The sequence below is a fragment of the Solanum tuberosum genome, unplaced genomic scaffold (genome assembly GCF_000226075.1).
Source record: "Solanum tuberosum cultivar DM 1-3 516 R44 unplaced genomic scaffold, SolTub_3.0 scf00336, whole genome shotgun sequence".
Classification (NCBI taxonomy): Eukaryota; Viridiplantae; Streptophyta; class Magnoliopsida; order Solanales; family Solanaceae; genus Solanum; species Solanum tuberosum.
This window is the reverse complement of record NW_006239257.1, coordinates 527770-550691: the sequence shown is the minus strand read 5'-3', so window position 1 is coordinate 550691 and position 22922 is coordinate 527770. Positions and strand designations below refer to the sequence as shown.

The window sequence follows — 22922 nt, the reverse complement described above, 5'->3', positions numbered from 1 at the left end:
AAAAATGTCACGATTAATTGATCAATCTAATTATATTCATCCTACTTGAGATTTTTATAATCCCTCTGTCCAACAATAATTGTTCACTATTGATTTGGCATATTCTTTAAGAAACAATAAATAATAGGAGTAATATTATTATATCGTCTTTTGACTTTATTAAATTTAATGCTTTGAAAAATGTGTTAGATGAAAATAATATTTAATATCAAGGGTAAAATAGACACAAAAGGTAAATTATCTCTTAATTTTCTAAATTAGACAAGTATTGTCGGATATCAATTTTTAATATAGTCGATAACTATTGTTGAACGGAGAAAATATTCTCCAGTAGGATGATTATTTCAAATTTTTGAAAAAGAAAAAAAACAATGTGCATGATTGAGGGAGTTGATTTGGGTGAATTTCATCATGTGTTTCCTTGAATAGAGGATACATTGTATTACTTCATTTATTTTTTATATTTATAAGTCACGCCTCTTCCCATTACACGGAATGGAATAGTATGTTATAATGTACTATACATTAAAAAAACTATATCTTCAATACAAAAGGAGCCAATTACATCTCATCAAGATATATATCCAACATGCCAGACAAATGTTCATGATATATATATATATATAAATTGTAATTATTTTTTATAAGCGGCCAAATATACAACTCTCCCTTGTTTAATACGTTGAGTTGTTGGTTACACCAGAGAGAATTATTTTTTTTATTTTTTTTGGGATTTCATGCTTCATATCTTTGCATGAACCTCAATGAGTGCATTTTTGGCGGTGTGTATTATTGAGGGTTTTAAATTTGTTTTGTTTTTCATGTTCTTTTGCATTATTATTTTCCATATAAATACAATATTACACGTAGAATCCAGGCAAGTGGACAGAAACGTGGTCCATCACTATTCAAGAATCATAATGCCAGGTACTCAGATACTATTTACATATGCATAGGACAACGTACGTCAAATTACAAGCAAACTAGAACTATAGTATAAAATAACACAAAAAAAAAGACAAGTCATTCCATTTTCTTGCAAGGGAAGTGGTTGATGCCCTTTTGGCCAATTATATATGGTAAATTGGTTCATTAGTGGAGGTCCGATTATGGATCGTAGCTTTTGTCCAAACTCTATATTTATATTATAAAATCAACTAAAATGTTTATGAATATTTGATTGTGATTCCAGTTACTACTGTAGAATTAAGTTGAGATCGCTATAGAAATTCACAAATTTCAAATTCTAAATCCGCTTCTAAAATTGTCGATTTACCAGCTTTACCATATTGGTTCTTGTGCCGGGTGGAGCTACCCTATACCCGCTTGACACCCATATTGGTTCTAGTCTGAAAGTTTAGCGCAATGATTAAGGAGTTGTCAAAATTTCCAAAGGTTATGAGTTTGAGTGTTTCATCTCTACTAGCAAACATAATAGTAGTAATACTTTTTTATTGCGGCCATTGTTTTTATTTTTAAACAACTAAAATGACACATACTTTTTTTATTATTATGTATCTCGTGAGTTAAAATGTAACTATATTTTGCTTTCGCTAGTAAAATTTATTTTATAGATTTTTTTCATGTGTTTATTGTTTATATTTTGATACCCCATAATGCAAATCTTGACTCGTTGTAAAACTATTGTGTCTCGAGTTTGAATTTTAGTGACTTCTTGCAGTGTTGCCATACCGTTCAATCTCTCCCAAACATCCTGCTATTATGGTGAATAAAATGATAATATTGCTAGAAATCTAACAATTTCACTTTCTTATTATTCATGTTTTTATTTTCTTTTTTTGGTAACATTAATGGATGTCGATGTCAACAGTTTTAACACATATTTATTATACTGAAAAGGGAATTAGAGACAAACTAAACGAGTCATATTTATGAGGATATCAATTTAAAGCTAATTCACTAACATATTTTATTAGGAAGTAGGAACACACATTTAAATCTAGGCTATCGTAGTCTAATTTAGTTCAGAAAAATTTATCAAAATAATACTCCATTAGTCACAGAGTTGGAACTTTTGTTACAGTTCGTCCAAATTCAATAATTTGATCCAAAATTTATATTTATTTTTAAATATTCATTAAATATGTATAAATTAATAATTTCAAATCTAGTTAATAGAGGAATTTAAATCTCAAACCTATAAACTTTAAACTTTGATTTTGATGTGCTTGTGTATCACATTTTAAAAATATTATCTTAAAGAACTGATATCCAAATTTATCTTAAATTTACCAAACGTCTTAAAAAGGTGATTATTTTAAAAAACAATTATTTGGAAAAGGTCAAAATGAATTCTAAATATTCTCTGTCAAGCTTAGGATTAAACACAATTTCAACTTCAACTCAAAATATTTCAAAAAAAAGTAAAAATTATTTATTTATTCATGGCCAAGTGCCCTCTTTAAAGTATGTAAAATTTAACCGATATAACCTTCCTGATGGAGTGGGATTGTCACTAGAGTTATAAAGTTTCTGATTACTTTTTTTGTAATTTTGTTAAGTTTAGAAAAAGCGTAGTCCGAATCTAACTAAAGGATGATACGTATTAGATTATTAAGAGTGTGAATGGTACGTACATATCAAATTATATGTCAAATTTGGATTTTCTGATATTGGGATTATAATATTGTGACATCTGATGCATATTACAAATTTTTTTGGTACTTGATATATAATCCGATATCGGTAAAAAAATAATTATTGAAATACCGAATATCGTATTGATTTTTACTGACATTTTGATCTACTTTATTTTGATTGAAATATATTTTTGTGTCATTGATTAATGAATGAATATTTGTATAAACATAAAGTATTAGTACTATATACCCTTTATGTCCAATAATAGTTGTTCACTACTCCCTCTATCGATAATTACTTGTTCACTTTTGAATTGACATATCTATTAAAAAAATAATTATTGACATAGTGAGTTTACTATTTTACTCCTATTGATTATGAAGTGGATGAATTAAAAACTTAAGATTTTCAATAAATTCTACTTTTTTCAAAGTAATTAATTGAGGGTTTAATAAGAAAAAAAATTGTCATTCTTGATTTGTCAAAATGGGCAAGTAATTAGGGACAACTAAAAAGAAAAAGTGGACAAGTAATTAGGGACATAGAGTATTAATTTGGCACAAGCCTTAAGAAACAATAAATACTAAAGAGTTATGTTATTACATTACCCTTTGAATATATCTAATTTATTATAGATGCTTTGAGAAATGTACTCCCTCCGTCTAATAATAGTTGTCCACTATACTATTTTGAGATGTCTAACAATACTTGTGCACTTTATGAAATCAATGGATAATTTCACCCTTAGTCCCTAATTTACCATTATCAATAATTATAGTAATTTCTCTATTACATTTTTCAAGACATCGCATTTATAAATTCAAAGGGTGATATAGTAAAATCACCCTTCTATTTATAGTTTCTTAAGAGGTGTGTCAAGTCAATAGTGGACAAATATTATTGGACATAGTGAGTATTAGATATTGAATAGTATAGACAGAAGAGGATAAATTATCTCTTAATTTTTCAAACTGAACAAAAATTATTAGACAACTATTTTTAATATAATAGACAAGTAAAAGTAATTAACATATCTCATAAAAATATGAAATCATAATTCTCTATTATATAAATCTATTTATCATATTATAAAATATTAAATCATATCAAAATAATTTAATAATTATTAATACAATATGATATTTTTCACATATTAAAATTATCAAATTTTCAATACCGTAACATATCCGCCCTCTATATTGGATAGTAGTGTAATAAAGATGGGATCCAAACAGCATGTGATGTCGGATCGCTTTCTGTAAGAAGGCGAATTAGGTGGGTTTGCCGTCACTTCCCTCACGGCCACAAATTCGCTGCATTCAATATATCTCTCATTTAGACACACCAAATTCGACCAATTAAAAATTTTCTTTCTATTTTTCCAACGGTTAAAAGAACCCTCTCGAAACATAGTTTGATTAAATATTAACTAAAAAAAATGTGATTGTATAGTCTAAAATAAATATTTAATAAATTAAATAATTACTAAATTTATCATAGATTGGAATGATGGGTGAACTATTAGATATAAATTTGATTGATTTGACATTTACATTCTTAGCACTGAAAATTATATGAAATTTTTACCGTGCTAATTTATCTTAGAAATTTCCAATGTTACACACTTGAAAATTTTGACAGATTAAAGCAAAAATAAAAGAAAAATTGATTAAAATGTCAAAAGTGTTACCGATAGGCGATAACCATTTGGAGGGGTGCTACTAACAAAAATAAGATAGATATAAGATTTAAATTTCTATCTTTGCTTAGAGAAGTGCACTCAATCATCATCGTATTATTATAATGTGGATTCACGCCTTTATATTTAAATATTTTTTAAAAATATAATAATAATATATATAATCTAGATAGGAAATCATGAATTCACATGAACCAACGGAACCCCCTCCAGATAAGCCGATTACGTGTCGCTGTCTTTATTTGGTTTTGTGAAACAATTCCCTGGATACGTCTACCAGAATCTTGTATTTGGCACCACCAAATTCAATTTTTTTTTTTTTAGGATAAGCCAATTATTTTCTAGAAATCTCTGCTACTCATAAAATGGCACTTTTTTTGCGTGATTTTATTTGGTTATAATTCTTGGATTATAATCTCAAATAACCAAAAGACCCCTTATGACAATACTCCGTATTATGATATGGAGTATTTAAAATCAAAAATTTTGAAAGTTTAATTTTATAGCCTATAGGTTGAGTACAAATATGGTATTAATTAATGCAATGTTCAAAATCACGGGTAAGAGACCTGACGGATTTGGTACAACGGTATGAAAATTGCAATAGTGAATGGTCCATTCTTACTCTAAATATTAAATTCTCAGCTAAAAGACAACATCTCAATGAGACAATAATCTTTTACTATATATATTGCTCTAAAAGAAACTAACTCTAAATTGTGTTTTATCATGAAAATGAGCAAGCTAAAAATAATTTTACTTTTAGCATGATATATTAAACTTCGCAATCCTAAATAATTTGGAAATCACAAATTAAGATGGAAAAGTGGTAGGTAATCAATCCTCTTTTTATTTTTTTTAGTAGTTTTAAGTAGTATTTACAAAGTATCTTATTTTTTCAATTCTAACATAATTTTGTCTGTTTTTGCTTATTGAACTCTTTTGTTGTTTTGTTTCTTGTCTATTCTATTTTTATTATAATAGCTTTTTTGAGCGGAGAATCTATCAAAAATAATCTCTATCTAACGAAAATAATAATAATAATAATATTTGTATATATCTTATACTTTTTAATTTTTCGTATAAAATTATACTAAATATGTTATTATTTATCGTTGTATTTAAAGTTCACAACCCTCAAATCAAATTGAAGAGACATGAAACATTGCTAAAATTGTTCAAAAAAACAAATAGCGTCCTCATTTGCAACGTTTGGCAAAAGGGATAAAAGTTTGGTGAGAAAGATAAAAAAGTAGTGAGGAGTTTGTGGGGTTAGCTAAAACTATTTGCCAGCTGTGTTTCACATGCTTCTTTTTGATAAGTCTATTACATAATGGACCTATTTTTTATTAGTATATTTTTTTAAAAAAAGAAGTATCAATATCGTATAATTTGTGGAACATGCGGAGGACACAAATTATGATAGATAAAAATACATTAACTTAATATATAATCATACTAATAGTTATAGTATTCTCGCATAGTTTTTTATTCTTTTATTTTTATTATTCGACTATCATATTATTTTCTCTATATATATAATATTGTTAGTATTACTTCTTTTTTGAGTTGCTTTGGGTTGTGTTTTCTTGAACCGAGGGTGTAATTGAAAATAATTTCTCTATCTTTGAGGTAAAGTAATATTTGTGTACACTTTATCCTCTTCCGTTCAGGCTCCTCTTTATGGAACATATAGGGTAATGCTAAATGGCCAGAAAATTTGGCCAAAAATTTAAAAAGTCTATAATATCCTTTTTATTTCAAAATAAATTGATTTTTTTTTCCATAAGAGTGTTATCAAAAACAATTAATCTATCTTTGAAGTAAGATAACATTTGCGTACACTTTACCCTCCTCAATTCAGACTCCACTTTACGCTCTTCAATATGTTAGATCAATATCTCCAACTTAACTTTTACAAAAATGAAAGGAAGGACAAAAAGAAAAAAGGAAAGTTAGAATTTGCAGCTTCTAAAGAATGTGTAACGGTACTGTACTGTTTTTAACCCTAACAACATATCTAACCAAACTAATGAACAAAATTCAGTTTCGAGCCACACGATAAATTGTTTGTTTTCACATTCCAATAAAGTTATTTTTTTCTTTTTTACCACAAGTTGACTGACTGAATTTGTCATTACTTAGTTAATTGTGCATCTTAATATATTAAGACACCTAAGATTATCATTAAAAATAAATTAATGAGTTCCTATATGATCCACAAGGATGTAGATGTGTCATTTCAATTATAATAATGATGATTGATCAAAATACTACAGCCAATCACAATAAGAATAAATTAAATGGTTTCCTTTTTAAGTATCTACATTCAAATAAATATATTCCTTATGCTACACAATTAATTAATTCCAGATAAGGACAGCAAATTTGCTTTGTCTATCCACGTTTGTACAACTATATATATAATAAAAAGAACACAATTTAATTAAAATTAAAAATTATTTTAGAAAAGGTAAAGGGATGGGCAAAATTGATTTTCATACAAAAACATCCTGATCCCACTACCACCTTCACGTAATTTTCAGCTTTACTTTACACTTTCCTTAACTAGGAGGCAACTATCGTTCATTTTTATAGATTATATATAAAGATTGTGTTACTTTTGAGATTTACGGGTCGAGAATTAAAATAGGAGATTAGTGTAGATATATTTGAATCTTGTTGGAGTTTTTGAGGGAGAGGAAGGACTACCGTCCTCTCCTATTTTTCTTATTGGTAGAATTATTTAGAAATTACATTTTTTATTTTATTTTTCAATGTTGAGAGCATTTTTAAACTAATAGGTGGAAGGAGGACATTTTTGAACCATTTCTAATAGGTTAAGGACATTTTTGACCCTTCATTTGTTTTGTATATTTGTTATTGTGTTGTCATATTTTTTAATAATATTGTTTGGCAAACTTTTTTTTCGAGTCAATGTTTATGGAAACGAAAATAACATCTCTATATATCCTATAGAGATGGACATAAATTGGGTAAGTCCTATCTCGTCAAACCTTATAATTGTAGGATTACAGTGAATATATTATTATTATAATAAAAAATTGTTTAAATTAATTTATTTTCTAATTTAGAAAGAATTCATTCTATTTGAAATAAAAGGGAGTAACTCTTTTACTTTATATGAACATGAAGAACTCTTACCAACAACTTAAAAATGTTTTACTTTTACGTTAATGTTTTGATATTGGAAGAGTCAATTTTTCAATGAATTTCTTGATTTTGGATTAAGCCATTTAGACTAAATATTAAGGAACAAATCCTTACAAGTCAAATTATGAATTATTTGGTTCCAAATTTTGTAGATTAGACTCCATATCTTCTTTTGCTTTAAGGAAAATTTTGGCAGTAGATGTTAATTAGTTTGTTTAAAATTAATTTGGGAGTTTTACAACATGTCTTTTAAAAATACTTATACCTGAGTAAAACTATCAAGATATTTAAAAATTTATTGCCTCAATTAATTCGAATTCAAGTTGCAGAAAGTCTATTACGTGAGATTCTAATGATTCTTACTAGAGGTTTGAAGAAATTTAATTTTTAAAACACGACTCAAAACCTTTAGTTAAAAATGAAGGAAATTTTTCATTTCATTACGGTGTTTGGTACCTGGTTTGATTTGAAATTAAAAGGTCATTTGATAAAGTGCATTAGAAAAATAATAATGTATATTTAGTATAGTGAATTGCTAGTGTTTTATTTGGTATACTTCTTCAACTTATTTGTTTATTTTATTTAGTATTAAGCTATGTATAACTAATAATTCAAGGTATTGGCCATGCAAGAAGTTTTAATATATGCATAATGCATTAATGTGATTAAAAACACAATTGTCATTCAAAACCTTCTCAACATTTTTTCTATAGTAATTGTAGAGGATATTTTTATTAACAAAAAAAATTATACAATACATATTATTTTTAATACATCAAATCAAATACTTACTACATAAAAAAATAATTTCGATATAACTAATGCAAGTAATCAACACTACTAATGCAAACAAACTAAAACTAATATTAACATTATCAAATCAATGCATTATATTTAACACAATTTTTATACGTCCTATCAAAACAGCACTAAAATTTCAATAAAGAATAAAAGATATATAACACATATTTATATTGAAAAAAAAAGAGAAAAAGATGTGTAACCGTTAGAGAGGTGGGGGTGGACAGGAAAAGAGTACTAGGGATTGGGGTGGTTTTTTTAAGGGTGAAGACAAAAGTGCCCACAAACAACTCAGTAGTGAGTACTGAGTAGAGATCAACAGATGATTAGCCTCACATGGCCTTGCTGTCTCTCTTTCTCCCACCCACCCCCAACTACCCCCTACCCCCTACCCTCTACCCCCTCTAAATTGGTGCTAACATTTACCCCTCCGTCTCAATTTATGCGATACTTTTCGAATTTCGAGATTCAAACAGGTTTATATTTGATCATAAAACTTTCATACATAAATTGTTAATTATTGTAACTTATAGTACTTTTTACGTAGTTTATAAAGATTCCATGTGTAAATTGTCGATCAAACTTAAATTATTTGACTCTCGAAAAACAGAAAATGTCACAGATTAAAGAAATATACTTTTGAATTCTTATAGGGTATAGTTACAAGTTAAGAACATAAACTTGTGGTCTATTTGTATATATATGATTGATATATAAAGATAAAAGAAGTAAAGAACACTCTAGCATAACAACAATAATTAAAAATCATTAGACACAACAGCATGATTTAAAGATCAATGAAGTAGGTCAAAAGTAGGATGTCAAGTAAGACGAGTTGAATTGAATTCAAGCGAATTAAAATAAATTAAATTAATAAATATATGGGTTATTAAGGAGTATTTTCTTAAATTTAAACATATCAAAATGAGTTAATTTAATAAATAAACTGATCAATGAAATGCCTATTCATATTACGGCTGAAAAGAATGATTAATTTTTCTGCATGTTTTCTTATAATTTATTTAATTACCTAGTAATTTTCCTTTGATATGATTAAATATATCTAATAAAATTTATTTTGACAAAATATTTCTTAAGTTAAATGGAACTGCATTTAAGCCCTACACCACCTATATAATAGTACACATATAAAATCATTCTAATACAATGAATCTTACTTAGTATTGTAATTAAATTTAACAAATTTGTTAATTAAGCATTAGATTAATAAAAAAAAAATATGTCAGTTAAAGGAAACTCAAGTGAAGACAACAATTAGCTAGAAACAACTAGAATTTGAATTAAATAACCATTATTATTATTATAATTTGCTTAATTATGATTATCTTGTTGACAGGAATATATCGTTGTTTACTCAGTTAAATTTCCTTAAATACCCTTTCCTTATCCCCTTAAAAGCTAGCACAAATTCATCATCTTCCTCACTCACTCAAAAACCAAAAAACTCTAAAAAGCTCTGTTTCTTTCACTGCGAAACTTCTAAAAAAAATGTCGAAGGACGTAATTGAAGAAGGGCAAGCTCATCATCATGGAAAGGACTATGTTGACCCTCCTCCAGCTCCTCTTCTTGACATGGCTGAGCTTACCAAATGGTCTTTTTACAGAGCTGTTATAGCTGAATTCATCGCCACCCTTCTCTTCCTTTATGTCACCGTTGCTACTGTTATCGGCCACAAGAAACTCAACAAACTCAACCAATGTGATGGTGTTGGGATTCTTGGAATTGCGTGGGCTTTTGGTGGCATGATCTTCGTTCTTGTTTACTGTACTGCTGGAATTTCTGGTAAAACTACAACTTTCGAATTTTGATTTGAGCTAACTTTGTATTTTGAGTTCATGGGTATGAAATTTTTAACACGAATACAAAGTTTGAGGTAAAATTAGTGGGTTTTGATGAACTTGTAAGCAGAACTGTAGCTCCGTCCCTACCTGGAGGTGGGTGATGTATAGTTCATGGGTCCAACTGAATCTGATGTTTTTGGCATGAATCATTAATATGTGTCTAAAATCACTAAAATTTCAAGAAATGTTTACCATAACTTCAAAAATAGTTATGGGTTCTAGATCTCTGTCCTCTTTGTTCAAGTAAAGAGAAAAAGAACTAACGGAACTACTTTTGTTGTTGTTGTTGTTGAAGGTGGTCATATTAACCCGGCGGTGACATTTGGGTTGTTCTTGGCAAGGAAAGTGTCATTGATAAGAGCAGTTGCTTACATAATTGCACAGTCACTTGGTGCTATTTGTGGTGTTGGTTTCGTTAAGTTGTTCATGAAGCATTACTACAACGCAGAAGGTGGAGGTGCTAACTTTGTGCAACCTGGTTACAACAAAGGAACTGCTTTGGGTGCTGAAATTATTGGAACTTTTGTGCTTGTTTACACCGTCTTCTCTGCTACTGACCCTAAGAGAAGCGCTCGCGATTCCCACGTCCCTGTAAGTAGTTACCCTCTCACAAGACAAAACTTGAATTTTAAAAGTTTCAAATTCATATAAATATGTTTGTCGAATAGTAATAACTTCCCTGTTTGCTCTGTTATTTGGGTCTAGTAGATCTGAAATAGACGACAAATACTGCAAAAAGTGTTGTTCACTAAAGTATAGTGGTGCAGTGGTATTCCCTTTTGTATGCTCTGTTTTTTGTTATTTTCAATACTAACTCAAAAGTATTTAATTTGAACATGAAGGTTTTGGCTCCTCTTCCAATTGGATTTGCTGTTTTCATGGTTCATTTGGCCACCATCCCCATTACTGGAACTGGTATTAACCCAGCTAGGAGCTTTGGAGCTGCAGTTATTTACGGCAACGAAAAAATCTGGGATGACCAAGTAAGTTTTTACTAATTTACGAGAGATTTAATGTTATAAACATCGACACTATTTAACAATTATTACTCGTGCAGTGGATATTCTGGGTTGGACCAATGGTGGGAGCAATGGCAGCAGCAATATACCATCAGTTTGTATTGAGAGCTGGAGCTGTTAAAGCTTTGGGATCTTTCCGCAGCAACCAAACCAACTAAGCAAGTTGTTATCAACCAGCCAGAGAAGAGAAATTTCATTCACAAGTTCAAATTTTTCTTGTTTAATTGTTTGATTTTGTGTATGAAGATTAATTAATTAATGTATGAACCTTTTTTTTTTAATTTTATTTTGTTCGTTTGGTACAGTTTCATCTTTAATGTTAGTTTTTGGATGTGTATTTATTTGGTATGAGAGTAGAGTTGGTGGTCTTTTCTCTTTCAAATTCTTCTCTCCTGTGAAATTGAAACCCCCCAAATAAATTTAAAGGTTTCACGTTTTTCAGCACTCAAAATCACCTTATCGGGTATATGTTATTTTTCATCAACGTAATTACTCAAAATCACGTTATCGGATATTTGTTATTTTCTATCAACGTTAGGATTCGATACTAGTATAAGTACCTTGTCCACTAAAACTTCCATGAAAACCTCAATATGTAGCAACCATTTTATAAAAAAGTAAATCTTTTAATTTCATTTCATGACAAAGTGCTAAATACATTTCATGTCCACTATTGTATTAAAGAGTGAAGAGACATATATAGAGCAAATAATGTAAGAGCATGTATATCTAGTAAACAACTAAGGGGTCGAAACAAGTTATCCCAGGATTAATTATTCTGAGATAACTTATTCCACCATGTATATGGAATATAACTTATCCCATCACTATGGTATAAATGGTGAAATAAGTTATCTCAAACATGACAACCAAACAAGACATAAAAATTTAATCCCAGGACTATTTTTTAATTCCATGACTATAAATGTTTTTATCCCTCACACCAAACGAGCCATAATTATATTAATATTAGGACGGGGTTCATCCAAATTTTGAACTGCTTAAGTTAATTTTTTTGATTCCGTCACTAATATACTGTATTTTCTATCGAACATTTTCGCAAAATTGTATTATAGGTAAACTTTTTTATTTTGGTGGGAATTGAATAGTGGGCATCTATGTAGTACCCACCTAATGGAATCATTTAAAGAGCTTCTTTCAACCCCTTTAGATAACTCAAAATTTTTATTGATGTTTGAGACCATTTTCCACATGGATGGTGCCACGTGTCTTCTAAAGAAAACAAAGATGCTCTTCTATGCATATGGGTCTCTCTTTGGTGAGTCTGTAAAATTATTGCAGGGTTGGCATCAACTCTTTTTGACTTGAAGACAAACAATACGACTAAATCAAGAAAAAGTAACCAACGGTAATGAAAAGGTTAAAAATCATACTCCCTCTCTCTTCTCTTTGAATTTCCACGCTTCAAAAAATAAACTCACTCTATCATTTTATATGAATTAGTTTGACTTGTCGTCTTTTTATACTTAATAAATCGTAATTAGCAACGCTTAGATGGAGAAACTAACCTCATGTGACTTATCACGTCATTAAAAATTAGGGTTGTTAACGCTTGAGAATATTTGTAGACGGTCTCTATAACGACAGGAATATTTTTAATCCCAAATGTAACGGAGGGTATAAGTAATCTATTTTGCATAATTTAAGGATAATTTTGACACTTTTCCCTATATTAAGAAAAATATTTTTGAAATAGTCAGCAAATAAAATGAACGGATAGAGTAGTAAAGAATAAGAAAAAAAAAAAGAGATGGGAGAATACAGAGACCAAAAAAGGCACACTTGTCATGTGAAGTGGGAAGGGTGCTAGGATCGAGAAGTGCCTTTACTGTGGATTCACATGGAAGGACCAAAAACCTAAACAATTGTAGGTCCCCATTATCTTTTTCTAACTCAGCATAAAGCCATTTGCTTTATTTTGCATCATCAAAACAGAATTGGCACCACCACAGCAAGTTAGTTTAGTGATAACTTTTCTCCTTTTTCATTTTGGGGAATTCTTCACTGTAGTAATAATTTAAGACTTTGAGTCATACCACAATAACATACCAGCGGAATCAGATCTGAGGAAGGTAGAGTATACACAGATCATATCAGTATTTTGAAAAGGTTAAGAGAAAAAAAAAACGTTGATTCAAATTTGGATATAATAAAATGGTACCATATGTCAGTCATTTAGTAGTTTTGCAAGAAAGTGAAAATAAAGTGTTCTATGCCTATGGTGTGGCGAGCCTCCAAGGATAAAGGTACATGAACAGCCATTTGATCTCCATCAAAATCGGCATTGAATCCCTTGCAAACTAATGGATGTAAACAAACAGTGATCAGGGTTAGTTTCACTCAATTTGCAGCAGTTGAAAGAAATGCTTTGTGGATGATTCAACACTCCTTGATCTAAAACTAGTTCATTTCTCCAGTCTCTGCCTACAAGAACTACGTAGACATCTTAGTCATGGGTGAACCTCTTATTAACTATTATCAAGTAAGCATTTTGCAATATGCCTTTGGAAAACTGGTTGACAACCAGCACCTAACAAGGCAATAGCTTCAGTAAAAGCAAAACCCATGACCAAAGCCCAGAAATGATTTAACCTAACATATACGAGTAGGGATGGCAATGGGGGCGGTGCGGGTTGAGCTTAACCCGCTAAATTTTTAATCCGCCCCGCCCCGTATTACAACTCTTTTCATTTTCAACCCGCCCCGCATAATTTTTTTAATATTTTCTTTTTCTAGTTATGTTTGATACTAGAAATAAAATTCATAAAAATAAATTCATTTTTTCATCAAGTTGTATTAATTTAATAGGATAATGACTTAGAATTTTATTTTTTAAAGGTCAATTGAAAAACATGTAAGAAATTGTATTATTTTTTATTGAACCATTTTCATTTATTATCTTGAATATTTTAGTAGCTTTAAAGAAATTATCTTAATAAATAATGCTCTATCACTCTTATAACATGTAAAAAGTTAAAATTAAGTTTGAACCCACATAAAATCACATATACCCGCAACCCGCCCCACATTAATTTTTAAAAAACCCACTCCAAACCCGCCCCGCATCTGACCTGCACCACACAACCTTAAACCCACCCCGCTCCACATAGCCTTAAATCCGCCCCGCCCCGCCCCATTGCCATCCCTACATACGAGGTGATATCTTCCAAAAAAAAAAGAAGACCTAAGCTGCTTCTATGCTGCCCGATCTTTCTTGACGAAGAGAATGGCATACTTAGGTCTCAGGATGCTACTTGAATAGCAGGCGACACATGTCCTGGTTCTGGTTCTGGCTGATCCACCGATGTGCCCGTTTCCGTATATTTTTTCCATGATTCCAAGAGGACATCAATCCCAAATAGATCCTCTTCTCCTCACCCTGATATTGGGAGAGTTTTGGAAGTCCTAGATGAGATTAAAACCTCTTTTAGAGACCTCCAACCAATCTATCTACCACACCTCCAAAACATTCCCTTGGAATTAGGAATGTCTTGGGAACCAATTTGGAAAAGTACCCCCTTATTAGACAATTTCGTCCGTACGGGATCCTTTCTACATACACAACTCACCAGTCACGAGAGATTTGTGCAGATTGTAGCCAAACCATTAAAAAATCACACTCTACATCACTTGACCCTCTCTGCAAGCAAATTTAAGCACCTCAGTTGGATGCATAAATTGCTAAGAATGAGAATTCTTCTGTCAGCATCTGCTTATTTATCAAATGGCCAGTAATAATCTTATCACAGTCGCAAAAGAAAAGCTCATACATTTAATAGATCATTTTCCTATTCAAACCTTTTCATTTAGGGAGGGGAAAGGATATTAGATATTTACATTTTTCTTGTCAATAATAAAAAAGTTTCTTGCTAATAATGAGGTTTATAAGATGAACCATAATCAACCACCACCAAGCATTTGCATCAGGTTGAGAGAGAGAAATTGACAATTAACTGAAATCATGATACAGGAAAGTAACAGATCAAGGAGCATCCCCATCACAAGACTGCTCTAGGATACAGAAAAACACACATTGACATGGCATGTTAATACCTCAATCAGGCAAAGCAGTTCCTCTCTCAAGGTTATTCTTGATCTCCAAGGTGTATTTTCCAAAGGCACGCTCAATCTTTTTATTGAAGTGCTCGTTACGATCATTAATAGAGTCAATGTCTTTCTCTTCATGGAACTTTCTCCTCCGACTAAATGATTGGCGCTTCTCGTCCCTGTCCTTGAGCTCCTTCACCATCCTCTCTATCTTGTCGTCTGATAATTTTGGTGCCTGTACAAGTGAAAGATGTTAGTGTAGGGTAGCCTATTTTCTGAAGTCTGAAATTAATAAAAACAAACAAAGCTAAGTATCATGGCTGAAGCTTACCTTCCCATACTGTAGACTAGAAGCTTCTCGATAAAATTCTGGGTCAGCTTCCTTCATTCTATTGTACTCATCTACATCAACAGCAACATTCTTTGTCCGCTTCTTGTATGCATCGTATAGCGTCTTCTGATTAAAAACTGAAAAATGACAAATAACATAGGTAAGGAAATCAGATCAGCTTCACCATATACATCTGCATCACAATCCAAAACTTCTGAAGTGCCAGGAAAAAAAAAAAGATCATCAATGAAGGTCAACGATATTTTCAAAACAAGGGATTGAACTATAAGAAAATCGGATACTTTTACCATGTCTCACTGCAAGCTCAGAAATATATCATATATTTACTACTGCTCTACAGAAGCATATGACAGGAAATTGAAAAGAATTCTAGCTTTCCCTTACGGGCTAGCAGTTCGAAAATTCTGTGCATGACAATACAAATTGCACAATCAATACCCAGAAGACCGGAGTCCATCTTTCTACCTTAAATTCAAGCTAGATAATCCAAGGCGGGCAAATACATGAGAATTTTTGCCAGAATAGACAGTCATAGTCACAGATGATTCTAACTTCTCCCAACATAGCTCTATAAAAATATCCATAAAGAAAATTTGAAAATGATAGAATATTATAATTTAATTTAATTGAAGGAGTCCAACTAATTCCCAGTTGCAACATCACAACGTCCACAACCGTAAAAATGTAAACCTTTTCCAATTAGACACATTAAATCTCAGCATGCATTGATGTCAGATAGGATGAATTGAGGTACCTAGACCGTTTAGACATCTAGGCTCAATGTTCCAATATAATAAAATGATAGATGAAGATGTTCCACATAGGATTAAAGTAGGATGGCTGATACGGAGGAGTGCAGCAGGAGTATAATGTGCTAGGAAGATATCTACCAAAGTGAAAGGCTTCTATAAAACAACTATAATACCAACAATGTTATATCAGAGTGATTGTTGGGCTTCTATAGCCCAACAAATCGACAAATTGAGTGTCACAAGAATGGGAATGTTAAAATGGATGTGCAGTCTTACAGAGATTAAATAAGATCAGAAATGAACACATCCCTCCATTAGATGGGACAAGTAGCACATATAACGGATAAAATAAGAGAATGTCGCTTGAGATGGTTTCGCAACGTGTTACATAGCTTCTGAATGCACTGGTTCTTAGATGAGACAACATGATGATTGAAGGTGTTAAAATAGGAGGTAGATCTAAAACCACATGCAATGAAATTATCATTTATCACAAAAGATCTAAAATATCACAAAATTTTGGTAGACCTAGCAAAAAGCTAGAAAATAGTGCAAGTTGAAAATCCGTACAGACGATACCAACTAGAGGACTAGTATTTAGTATTTTAGAGATGTAACCACTATAATATATTAGAGAACCCCTAGCATTAGATAATGCTCGAGTAGGGAGTATTGAAATACTATGGACAAACAGAGCATTTATGATATTGAGGAATCATACAACTGACCTCAACTAGCTTGGGATTGAGGCATAGTAGTTGTTGTAAGATCAAAATACAAATCTGTTTACCAAGCTGAAATTTCTAGAAATAGATACACACTAATTTCATTATCCTCCTAAAGTAAAAGTGTAAATCAGGACATATTCCACTAAACTGTAGTTGATTTGTCCCTTGTGTGGAGCTGTATTCTAAAACATAGTTCTTTTGAAATCCTACTCCAACTGGTCTCCCGTTCTTATGTAATCCATCATTTTGCTAAATAATACTTTTCTGTTACACAGTGAACACATCAATTTAGCTTTCCCATGTCATATTCCTTCTCTACATCATACTATTAAGTCTATAAACACTCTTAAGTAGTTGAAGCATACCAAAAACTCAGGCACAGCTTAATTTGCATTTCTAAAATCCCTACACACTGTCATTTCTTTTAAGAGTTGATACCAACGAATCATGATGGTCAAGAATTTACTTCCTCATTGACCATTTTAAAGGAAGCGGAGAATCACACATAAATCTCACTGAGCAGATAAGGCTGGAGTATTGAACCCTTTAAAATTTATTATTAGCTAAGGAGACAATGATTCTTTTGGACGAAACAAAGCGAGCTTTTCTCAGAGACACATTTTCATGCTATATCTGAGAGCATTAGTAATCATGTAAAGTTTTTTCTTTTCTCTGTTTTTTGGTGGAGGGGTGGGGGTAGGGGGTCTGGAAATAGAACAGTAATGAAAAATCAGTCGTACCATCCCAACCAGCTGGAGCAGGCTCCTTCTCCCACTTCTTGTACTTAACCTCCGCAGACTCTTGTGTATCTAGCATATATGCCTTGCTCATATCTAACCCATTGGCATCCAACAACTTCCCAATTTTCTTCTTCCTCTCCTCAATCCATTTTTGCTTGGACATTCCCCTAGACTCTGGTGGAGCTTCAGTTTTTTTCTTCTCTGCTACCATTGCAGATTGATTAGCTTTTCTTGCCTCATTCTGCATAAAATTCCACAAGCTAGAATATAAATAATTTGATAGAAGATACTATAAAGAAGAAAAGAAAACAAGAAAATGAAATATTTTTTTGAGAAAAAGAAGAAAACAAAATATTCCCTCCATATCAATGTGTTTGCCTTAATTTGATTCAGCACGGAATTAAAGAAAATAAAGAAGGCTTTGAATCTTGTGGTCTTGAACAAAATATTTATGTAATGTACCAAAATGCCATTTGAATCTTATGGCTTAAATTTGAGTGTAAAGAGTTGCTAAATATAGAAAGTGACATTCTTTTTAAAGAGATTAAAAAGGAAAGCAAGACAAACAAAATGAAAAGGATGGAGTAATAAATAGAGAAGCCGACAGAAGTATAGCATTGTTTTCTAAATGAACAGAAAAGAATCATATTTGCAATTACCATTTTTAACCTCAATTCAAATATCTTCTTCTTCCTTCCTGTGAGATTCGCGGAGTCTTGTCCCATATTATCCTCTCCATCAGCTTGATCATCTGCATCACTGTGACTTTCAACAACATCCCTTTCATCAGGTGCACCTTCACCCCCATCGGAACTCACAACCGAGGAGCGATGAACATCAATAGTATTAGCTTGCAATACACCTGATAGCGCATAAAGAAGGTCAGGCTAGGAAAGAACAACAAATTTGCCATTCTATGGGGAGCAAACATTAGGCATTAGCTCTCCTTAGAAACAAAAGTGCTAGCAAACGGAAATGCTTGAGGAAACACTTATGTGAGCTTTACTAGTTAAGCCTAACATGCTAGCATCTCCAACAAATCATGCTTGAAATACTTATATCTTTGATTTAAGTATAGTTTTCTTCCTGCAACCAATGCAAGTAACGCTTAAAAGATGATAATAGAGGTATAGGCATCCCAAGGGTGTGGCTAGTGGTCAATAAAATGGTTGAAAATCATGACGTCTCAGATTCAAATTCCAATAGAGGCAAAAACATTAGGTAATTCCTTTTTATCTGTCCAAGTCTTGGTATATAGGTTACCTGATACTTGTGTTGGTGGGAGGTAGCAAGTACTTCGTGGAATTATATGAAATGCGCACAAGTTGACATGCACACCATGGTTATAAAAGAAATATAGGTATAGCATAGTAGTAAAGACCTTTCACCTCCTACCATAAGATTGGGGGTTCAAGCCACGTGATGGAAAGAGCCATTGTTGGGCTCATCGTGGGCAGAAGAGAGGTTTAAGAGGCAAGAGCTTATCATACTAGCAAATTATTGTAATACCCTATACCTTTCAACATATGTGCGACTAAGTTAACGTCAGAAATTTATTTAAATATGTGAAAGTGAGGCTAAATTTGAGTCAAAGTCTAACTTTCAACTATACTAAAGTGAAGAATATAGTTTGAGGGAATGAGACTTGCAAATACAAATGAATATGGGACAAAGTCACTTGCTTGCTTGAGCTATGTGCATTACCTACTACTGTAAACGTCCTACGTGTTTGGACTATCTACTTGGTTAAGTTATTTATTTCGACTTCCTACTTGATTGAGCTACTTCTATATGTAGCCTATATTAAATGATAGGGATAAAGGATTGAATTAGTATTCTATTTTGTTGTATATATTTGTTAAGTATGGGTATGGTGGGGCCCTATCCCGACTGCTAGACAGTTGCAAAGTTTCTTACTCTTTTTTTTTTATCAACAAGTTTCTTACTCTTTTAGAGGCTACATGGACACTATAGTGTTGTCTTGTCATAGATAATCTGCATAGCATATATGTTCATATGGTACTTGTTTGCCCCATCCAGATTTGGGGCATGACGATACTACTTCCATAACTTTTTGCTAGCTTTCTGAAAATCAAAAACTCAAAGCCCAATCAATAAAAGTTAAAATAAAGCCATTAGTTAAGTCAGGAGGTTCTCAACAACCTCATATCATTAGATTTCATATGTTATCTAAGCATTGACCACATATAAGTGCAATCTAAATTAAGTGTGTGGCTTAACCAGTGTAGTGTAGTATCTTGATTCTTGTCTCTTGCTGACATGACAAAGTTCCACTTCAGCATACATAGATCTTCATTTATCTATTCAATGTCAATGGCATTAACACAAAAAACCGATCACACTTTACATGATGTTCCAATACAACATTCACAAAAAATGTACTATTCCCCATCCCATGAACTACTAGTGACACCATTAATTACTTTTCCCCACTCCCCTGTACTGCAGACATGTCTGACAGGTAAATCTGTATTTCAGGCACTAGAAGTATGTAAGGATTTTGCATCCACAAGTCTCAAATTCATGAAGCTCCAAGGTGTGGAAAACAGGATCCCAAGCTTCGCCCTTCCCTATGGTTAATTGTAGATACATAAATTTGACCCTGCCCACATGGGAAGAGAAAGTTGATAGGTAGGAAAATAGGGAAAATGAAATTTTACACCCACCAAAGATACGGGTAGCATAAGGTTTTATTAAAAGAACTTACCTTAATCTTGAACTACACATCATTTATTTTATACTAACTTAACTATAATCTTGGTAATATGATAGTGGTTTTATTTTCTACCAACAAATATTTGCACCAATCCTATTACTAAAAATTGGGAGGATATATTGAAAGAAAAGTGGTTGCGAGATTAGGTTGCCCCTAGTATGAGTAGAAAAAGATAGGCTTGTGTAATAGGCATGAATAGTGTAAGGATAGAATATTTTTGGGGCAAGTCGGGTAGAGTTCTTCAACAAACCACCAATTACCTTTCTTAATTCCTACTTCTCTGTTCGGCAGGAATATATCTCAAGTTTTCTGAAGGTGGTTTTCAGCTCCAATACATACTATACCACCATGTCTACTTCATACTGATAATTGTACTACTGACATGACAGCCATATTTTCCAACACCTCACTTACTTAATTACCAGTTACCAACTATTTTGATCTCAGTGATGCAGGAGACAACACAACTATATATGTCTCTCAATCAGCTAACAGCTTGTGCTCTCACTTTTCCATCTATAACTAGCAAAGATTGCTTGGTCACTCTCTCCGGTATAACGTTTTCTTTGATTGCTCTACTACAACTCCTTTAAAGCTGCAACAGTCTGAACATACACTTGGATGTCAAATCATTATACCACAGTTGTCTGCAAGGGGAAAAACCTAGTAATACCAAGGACCCCTTTAGTGAACCTAATCTCCAGTCCATTAAACCCATGAACACAGAATGGCAAGTGAAACAATACCCATCAGTATCTTCAACCAAAGGTTAAATAAGCTTGACTACGCAACAAAAAAAGACATAAACAAAAAAGAAGACAACATTTTCTATTTAATTTTTTTGTATTGTTAATTGTTGTTGTTGTTTGCTTTGTTTTTTGATCTTTGGGTAAGTGCAAACAACTGGAGTCAAATGGTTCAACTTTTGTGATATGAATTGAATTGCTAGTGCCAAAAAACGTCAAGGTACTCCAGGGTTGCAACTTAAAATTCAATTTTTACCTGCTTCAGCTTTGCTCATTTGCTTCTTTACTTCCGCTATTATTTTGAAGCAATATTCGCTGCATTCATGATAAGGGTTCGAAGCATTCCGACAATCTGGGTGAACTCTTCTATCGTCAGTCATGTTCTCAGTTTCCTTTATCACAGCAATTTCCTGCATCATTAATGCAAGTATACAGAGTTAACCAAAATAAACTTTAAAAGGACTCAAACCTGACAAACTTCTCAACTCACAAAGTAAAGTCCACATATAATACCTTCAATCCATCTTAAACTTCAAAAAAGAGTTGAAAATTTAAGTATGCTTCCAAGTTACAAGTAACACTTATCTTCTCCACTACACCCAAGTCACCAATAAGTTAAAGTTTTTTCTTTTACATTTATTTTAAAAAAAATTGATGTTCCGGTGCTCGAATTAAGATGGTTAAAAATTAGAAATTGAATTCAGTAACTGGCCTTATATGATGTAGAATCCCCACAAAACTTCATCATTAACGGAAACACAGACATTGAATTGACAAAGTACTTTTATCAACAAGGAGGCTCAACCCTAGAGCCACCAAAGCAGTGCTTCAAGGGCCTCAAAATTACAAATCGCCGAAAGAACCAAAAAGCCCCAAATTTAGTTCAAACAAACACACATACACATCCGAAGACGCCAAATCGCACAGAAAAGAGTTAAATTGGCCCAAAAGGCGAAATTAAACGAAAAAAACACAGCTCGAGATCAACCCAAAAGCAGAGCACAGAGAATGAGATACATACATACCTGAGAAGAGATAAAAGAGACGAACCAAACAAATCTGATGAAGGCGATGTAATCCACCGTATTATTGAACGCTGCGCTCGGAAGTACCAAATAAGCCTGCTGAAGTTCTAGCCCTTTATTATAGTAAGTATAAAGTATAATATAAATAATTATTGTTATAAAATAAATATATATTTATTGTGTTATATAGAAAAATTAGAAATTCTAGTGAGGGTCGGATTGGGATCAAGTCAATTTTTTCTTATTAAAACATGGATATGCATTGTAAATTCATGAATAATAATTTACGTTATACCAAACGTAATTAAATTGATATCAATTTTATAGCTTTATAGCTTTATGATATGATTCTCGACCTACTAATATTGATGTACATGAATTAGCTATATATGAACTTTAATTATATATTTTGCTTGCAAGTATTGTTTGACATTACTTAGCGTTTCTTTAAGTTAGTTAAAATTATTGGGAACAACATCAATAACTCAATGGACGAACTAGATTCTGAATTGATGTAATTCTTTTTTAGGAATAATTGGTTGATTTTATGAAACTTCAACCCTCATTATTATTCTATGGGCCAAGGATGATATCCTTTCCATAAGATGAGAATTATT

At 31.9% G+C, this 22922-nt stretch overlaps 2 protein-coding genes across 2 annotated transcripts; one reads left to right on the top strand and one right to left on the bottom strand.

The window, feature by feature from the left end:
* Nucleotides 1–9735: 9735 nt before the first annotated feature.
* LOC102590714 (aquaporin PIP2-7-like) lies at nucleotides 9736–11463 on the top strand (the record flags this gene model as incomplete). The annotated part of the gene is given in 5 exon segments (NM_001318604.1): nucleotides 9736–9783; nucleotides 9786–10079; nucleotides 10434–10729; nucleotides 10981–11121; nucleotides 11196–11463. Coding segments are annotated over 4 exon segments (851 nt in total), but the record flags the coding sequence as incomplete, so codon positions are not given.
* A 3467-nt stretch (nucleotides 11464–14930) lies between these two features.
* On the bottom strand, nucleotides 14931–22412 carry LOC102590368 (pre-mRNA-splicing factor syf2). Its single transcript, XM_006360835.2, has 6 exons — nucleotides 22306–22412; nucleotides 21537–21690; nucleotides 18457–18659; nucleotides 17798–18038; nucleotides 15557–15693; nucleotides 14931–15460 (listed from the first exon to the last, which is right to left on the bottom strand). The coding sequence occupies exons 2-6, from the start codon at nucleotides 21658–21660 to the stop codon at nucleotides 15233–15235; spliced, it is 933 nt and encodes a 310-aa protein (XP_006360897.1). The 5' UTR covers nucleotides 21661–21690; nucleotides 22306–22412; the 3' UTR covers nucleotides 14931–15232.
* Between the last annotated feature and the right edge of the window lie 510 nt (nucleotides 22413–22922).